The 6,439-nt window shown below is 47.3% G+C and overlaps 1 protein-coding gene across 2 annotated transcripts in view; it reads left to right on the forward strand.

The window, feature by feature from the left end:
- Nucleotides 1–6,083, forward strand: part of Cacng6 (calcium voltage-gated channel auxiliary subunit gamma 6) — a 13,831-nt gene extending 7,748 nt beyond the window's left edge. The window contains exons 3-4 of one of the 2 annotated variants that reach the window (XM_006988316.4): nt 948–1,085; nt 5,135–6,083. In XM_006988316.4, the coding sequence (XP_006988378.3) occupies nt 948–1,085; nt 5,135–5,370 (374 nt within the window). In that variant the 3' untranslated portion in view covers nt 5,371–6,083. The remainder of the gene's footprint in view (nt 1–947; nt 1,086–5,134) is intronic. The other variant, XM_042263767.2, reaches the window with a different exon arrangement.
- Nucleotides 6,084–6,439: the final 356 nt, after the last annotated feature.

Below are 6,439 nucleotides of genomic sequence, written 5' to 3' on the forward strand. Positions count from 1 at the left end.
TATGGACCACCTACTACGTGCTGAGCACCACACTGGGCACTTGATGTGACTTCTAACCTGGATTTTCTAGAGCCGAAGACTGAGAGGGGTCGTAGGACTTTACCAGAATTTTCCCACTGGGAAGTAGTTGTGGAAAATAACAACCTGGATGGTTGCAAGATAACAAACGAATCACCTTTATCACTGTCCCCTGCACCTTATTGTAAGATGAATTGCTAAACTGTTTAAATTAACTAAAAAAAAACAGAGTTAGATATAGGGGTGAAAACAGAGAGATCAGAGGAATAGGATAAGCCACAGCCAACCTCACCTTACCAACTCCTCAGCCTCCAGAGAGAGCTACTTCCTGTATACTCATGCCTATATACCTTTCTGTGCCCTGCCATTTCACTTCTTTCTGCCCAGCTCTGTCACTTCCTGTCTGTCTGTACAGACCTCCAGACCTCTAAGGTTAACTAGTACTGGGACTAAAGGCATGTGCCGCTACACCTGGCCCTGTTCCCAGGGTGGCCTTGAACTCACAGAGATCAGATCTCTGCCTCCTGAATGCTAGGATTAAAGGCATGTACTAATACTGCCTGACTTCTGTGTTTGATATAGTGGCTGGCTTTTCCCTCTGATCTCTAGATAAGCTTTATCGGGGTGCACAAATAAAATATCACCATACCCTATTCCCTCCTCTTCATCATCTCTTAACCCAGTGATGACCAAAGGATAAGCTGCAGATGGTCATTCCAGTATCCCTGACCTGGTCTTGTCCCCTTTTTGTTCTATAACCTGAGCCAAGTTAACTAACTGATCCATCCAAGCCTCCGTTCACTCAACAGTGTGAGTAACAAGCTCTCAAGAGGACTTTGAAGTCCTCCATCCTTCTGGTTCTTGTGGAGGAGCGCTGTCCATTCTCCTGGTCCCATGTTCTCTGCCTCTTCCTTGGCCCCTCCTTGCAGAGGTAAACCTGGCAGCTGCTGTGATAGCCGTGCTGAGCCTGACAGCCATGGCCTTGGGCTGCCTCTGTGTCATCATGGTGCTCAGTAAAGGTGCAGAGTTCCTGCTCCGCTTGGGAGCTGTCTGCTTTGGCCTCTCAGGTGAGGGCTGAGTGTGTGGAGGCCAAGGACATTGCATGCTGGGAAGTGAGTGAGGTCTCTACACACCGCTGCATGCTGGGAGGTTGGATTCCACATACGGTTGCATGCTGGGAGGTGGGAACTCTATATCCTATTGCATGCTAAGAGGTGGATCTCTACACACTGTTGCATGCTGGGTAGTTGGATCTCTACCAACGGCGGCATGCTGCAAGTTAGCATCTCCGCTCACATTTAAGTGCTGAGCAGTGGGAATTCCACACAATGTTGCATGCTGGGAAGTAGAATCTCTAAGCACAGCTGCATGCTGGGAGTGAGGAGAAACCCAAGAGCTCCAGTAGGCTCAAAGATGGAAGAATTCCAAGGACTCTTGCTGGCAAGGTTTATTTAGATTTAACTGCTGTTTTGCATTTGGAGCTGGGAGTGCCAAGTACACTGAAAATGGAATCTCTACTCACTACTCGATGCTGGGAGCAGAGGATGGGTCTGTTCAAGGGCTGTAGTAGGTTCAAAGATGGAAGAATTCCAAATCCTGTTGTTTGCAGAGAGTAGAATGTCTCCAAATACTATTTTGGGTTTGGACATGGGGTCTCCAACGATTGTTTGATGTCAAGGGGAAGGGGCTGATCTCCAGGCACTGTTGCATGCCAGGAGTTTATGTAAAATCTAAAAGCTAGGAACATTCTAAACCCTGCTGTTGCATGACAATTGAATTCTCTCCAAGCAACTCTTTTAGATTTGGCCTGGGATCTCCAACACTGTTGTATTCTTGGAGGTGGAGGCAGGTCCCTGAGCAGTATTGCATGCTGGGAGGTCAAAGGAGCTTAACAGCTGAGCAGGTCTGAAGATGAGAGAGTCTCAAGCCATGAAGAAGGTTTCCAAACAGTCTTTGAGTTTTGGACTTGGTGTCTGCAGAGACTGTGTTGTGTTATTTTTTATTTAAATGGTTTATTATTTATTTTTATGTGTATGAGTGCTCTGTCTTCATGCACACCAGAAGAGGCAATCAGATCCCATTACAGATGGTTATGAACCACCATGTGGGCGCTGAGAATTGAACTCAGGTCCTTTGGAAGAACAGCCAGTGCTCTTAACTACTGAGCCATCTCTCCAGCCTGATGTGTTGTGTTCTTATAGGTGAAGATCCAGACAAAAAAATGCCACATTTTGTGAAATGTATACCTCAATAATAACAAAGACTTCAGTTTAGTTCACATCTATCCCAAAGTATTACAGCGAGTGGACTAGCTAAAGGTTGCTATTATTTTTATTTATTTTTATTGTATATGTATGAATGCTTGTCTTCGTGCATGTCTGTTCACCATATGTGTACCTGGTGCCTGAGGAGTCTGGACAAGGGCATTGGATCCATTGGAACTGGAATTACAGATGGTTGTGAGCTGCCATGTGAGTGCTGGCAACCAAACCTGGGTTCTCTGCATGAGCAGCAAGTGCTCTTAAATCACCAAGTCACCTCTCCAGCCCCAAAGGCTATACTGGTCTTCACTTTGTTGATAAGAGCACTGAAATTCAGAACAGTCAAGTGACTTCTCATAGCCACACAACTAATGGCAGAGGTGGGACTTTTTTTTTTAAAAAAAACTTGTTCACAGTTTTACACTCGTGCACACACAAACACGTATATACTTTGTTCACATCCCCACCCCATGCATCCTCCTTTGTCTCTCTCCTGCTAACCCCCTTCCTTCCAAGTCCCCCTTCAACTTTCATGGCTTTTTTTGGTGCCCAACTGCATTTAATTAGGGTTGCCTGCATGGACAGAGGGTTATTTACTTGACCAAAGTCAAGTTACCAGTGGCTACAACACCACTGAGGAATATATTTCCCCTTGGCCAGAAACCACTAACTACCTACATCTCCCCTTTCCGTAATGGATAACCAGTCTTGTGCAGGTCTTGTGCAGGTAGCCACCCAGAGGTAAGGCTTGATGCTAAGCTTTCTTGGCCTCTTTTTCACCCAATTTTGTTGTTGAATTTTGGGACTTTTGCTTCTGTGGGGTCTTTGTAGGCTTAGAGCTGGTACGATAGAATGAATACTTAACCGGAGACCATGTGTTTTATGCCAATCCTAAGATGCTAGGTGTGGTGTCATTGGGAGAGTCCGCCTATTATCCAGAGTTTCCTTGTTGAGCCAGATGCAATGATTAGAAAAATGGCTAAGCATACAAGTTCATTTCTTTATTCTTTGTATGGTTGTGAGTACTTGTATGATTATGATGGGATTGATGGTGATTATGATGGGATTGATGGGGATGATGGTGGTGATAGGTGGTCATGATGGTGATTATAGTGTAATTGATGGTAATGATGATGATGATGATGGTGACTATGATGTGATTGATGGTGCTGATGGTGGTGATAGAGATGGTAGTGATGACAGTCAAAGTGCAGATAGTGATGTTGGTGATTATGGTGGGGTGAGGGTAGGGATGGAGATCATGGTGTTGATAGGTTGTGATTGACAATAGTGATGACAGCGGTGGTGACTCTAGAGATGATGGTGGTGGATGTTAATGTTTATGTGGTGGCTGTGACGGTGGTGGTGTCATTGCATTGTTAGCGATGGTGGTGATAATGATGGCAGGAGTGACAGATACTGTCCTAGTTAGGGTTTCTGTTCTCTTCCTTCCTTCCTTCCTTCCTTCCTTCCTTCCTTCCTTCCTTCCTTCCTTCCTTCCTTCCTTCCTTCCTTCCTTCCTTCCTTTCTTTCTTTCTTTCTTTCTTTCTTTCTTTCTTTCTTCCTTTTTTTGAGACAGGGTTTCTCTGTGTAGCCCTGGCTGTCCCGGAACTCACTCTGTAGACCAGGCTGACCTCAAACTCATAGAGATCCACCTGCGTCTGCCTCCTGAGTGCTGGGATTAAGGGCGTGCACCACCACCTTCTGGTTTCTATAGCTGTGATAAAACACCATCATCAAAAAGAGCTTGATGAGTAAAAGGTTATTTCATCTTATGCTTTCAAGTAACAATTCATTAATGAGGAAAGTCAGAGCAGGAACTGAAGCAGGGCAGGAACTTGGAGACAGGAACTGAAGCCAAGGCCATGGCAGAACGCTGCTTACTTACTGTCTTGCTCCTTTTGGCTTGCTCAGCCTGCGTTTTTATATCACCCAGGAACACTGATTTCCATAGCAGCTACAGTATTTTAAACTCACACCAAACGTGAACATGGGTTCCCTTTTCTCCATATCCTTTCCAGCATTTGTTTTCGTGTATCCATGACTAGCCTGGAATTTATTATGTAGCCCAGGTTGGCCTTGAACTTGTAGTAGTCCTGAGTACTGGGATTATAGGCATGCACAACCATTCCTGACTCTCCATACTTAAAAAAAAATGGAGATGCTGGAGAGATGGCTCAGTGGTTAAGAACAATTAGTGTCCTTCCACAGGATCCAAGTCTGGTTGCACTCATGTTAGGCAGATCATAGCTGCCTGTAACTCCAGCTCCAGAGGCTTGCTGCCCTCTTCTGGTCTTTATGGGTATTGCGTATTGCACTCACATAGTACACACACACACACACACACACACACACACACACACACACACACACACACAGACAGACAGACAGAGAGTGCAAGAAAAATGTCTGCATGTTAAGCACAGATGTAATATTTCCTGTCCCCCATTGGTGGAAAGAGGATGACTGTTGGGTGGCCGAGGGAAATCGTAAGAGGATCCTTGGTTGGTAAAGGAACGAAGGGGTGACAATCTCAAACCCAAACTGGAGTCCCAGGGCTAAGAGTCTCACTCTCTTCTATCTCTCTATCTCTCTACTTACTTATTTATGTACACTGGTGTTTTGCCAGGGCTGAGAGTCTCACTGTCTATTCTTATTTATTTGTTTGTTTTTATGTGCATTTGTGTTTTGCCTGCATGTATATCTGTGTGAGGGCATCAGATCTTGGAGTTTCAGCTGTGAACTACCATGTGGTTGCTGGGAATTGAACCCGTGGTCTTCTGGAAGACCAGTGGGTGCTCTTAACCACTGAGCCATCTCTCCAGCCTGAGTCTCACTCTGTTCTTCTCCTACAGGCCTGCTGCTCTTTGTCAGCCTGGAGGTGTTCCGGCATTCCGTTAGAGCCCTGCTTCAGGGAGCCAGCCCTGAGACTCCCCCAGCCCCACGCCTGATCTATGAGTATTCCTGGTCCCTGGGCTGTGGTGTGGGCGCTGGCCTAATCCTGCTGCTGGGGGGCATCTGTTTCCTGCTGCTCACCCTGCCTTCCTGGCCCTGGGGGTCACTGTGCCCCAAGCGTGGCCCAACCACCTAGAGCCCTGGCTTGCTTTCTGTGGGCATCTGTCACGCCTGGCTCAGTTTCCAGCTTTCTCCTCAAGACTTTCCAGCTCTCTTTTAGAGAAACTGTTCTTCCCACTCTGGGGGCCCATTTCACAAAAGCGTCTCGGTCCCTCATCTTTTCTCTGTCAATAGCGGTTTTGGGGGTGTGGGGGATGGCTCTGTAGGTAAAGTGCTTGCTGAGCAAGCAGGAGGGCTTAAGTTTGGGCCCCCAGAACCCACTTTCAAAGCCAAATCAGCGGGACATGTCTGTAATCTCTGGGGTGGAAGGCAGAGACTGGGGAACCCCCGGGGCTCACTGGCCAGCTAGCCCAGCCAGTTAATGAGGTCCAGGTTCAGTAAGAGATACTGTTTCAAAAATAAGGTGGAGGCTACGCAGGAAGATGCCTGATGCTGAACTCTGACATACCCCCCCCCACACACACACATTTTTTGTTGCTTGGGGCCGGATGTGAAGAGGCTGTGTGCAAATTCGGGCTCCCTGGGGAACCTTCTAGGGAGCTGATGGGGAGAAGGGTATGAGCTGGTGGGAGGGCAGGGGTCCCAGAAGGACTTGGGGGCCTTCCTTGTCCAAGTCTATGCTGATTCACTTGAGGGAGAGACTCCTTCGACTACCTGGTGGGACAGGGAAGAGCCCGGGTCTGACTTCACTGTGATCTGATTTGCGATTAAAGGTTTGAAGATGTGACAGCTTTGGTTTGGAGCCTGTCTGTATGGAACTCATGCGTTCTAGGGTGGAGCAAGGAGCCCCTGTCCTCTCCATTCACGGGCCACATGCTCCTATCTGTCCTGGAGTCACTTGTTCACATGCCCACACATGCAGACAAGAACTTGGAAAAGGCAACAGACCAGAACACAGACATGGCCACAGTCTGAATCTTGTCCCTCACAAAGGTACACGTACTGGGGACCCTCAGTGCAACCTTGTTTGGTTATAGTTTCACGTGCGCATGCCTTCGTGCGTGCGTGCGTGCGTGCGTGCGTGCGTGTGTGTGTGCGTGTGCGTACATATTCACTGTACAAAATGCTGGGTTTTATATGACGTT

This window comes from Peromyscus maniculatus, chromosome 1 (genome assembly GCF_049852395.1).
Source record: "Peromyscus maniculatus bairdii isolate BWxNUB_F1_BW_parent chromosome 1, HU_Pman_BW_mat_3.1, whole genome shotgun sequence".
Taxonomy (NCBI): domain Eukaryota; kingdom Metazoa; phylum Chordata; class Mammalia; order Rodentia; family Cricetidae; genus Peromyscus; species Peromyscus maniculatus.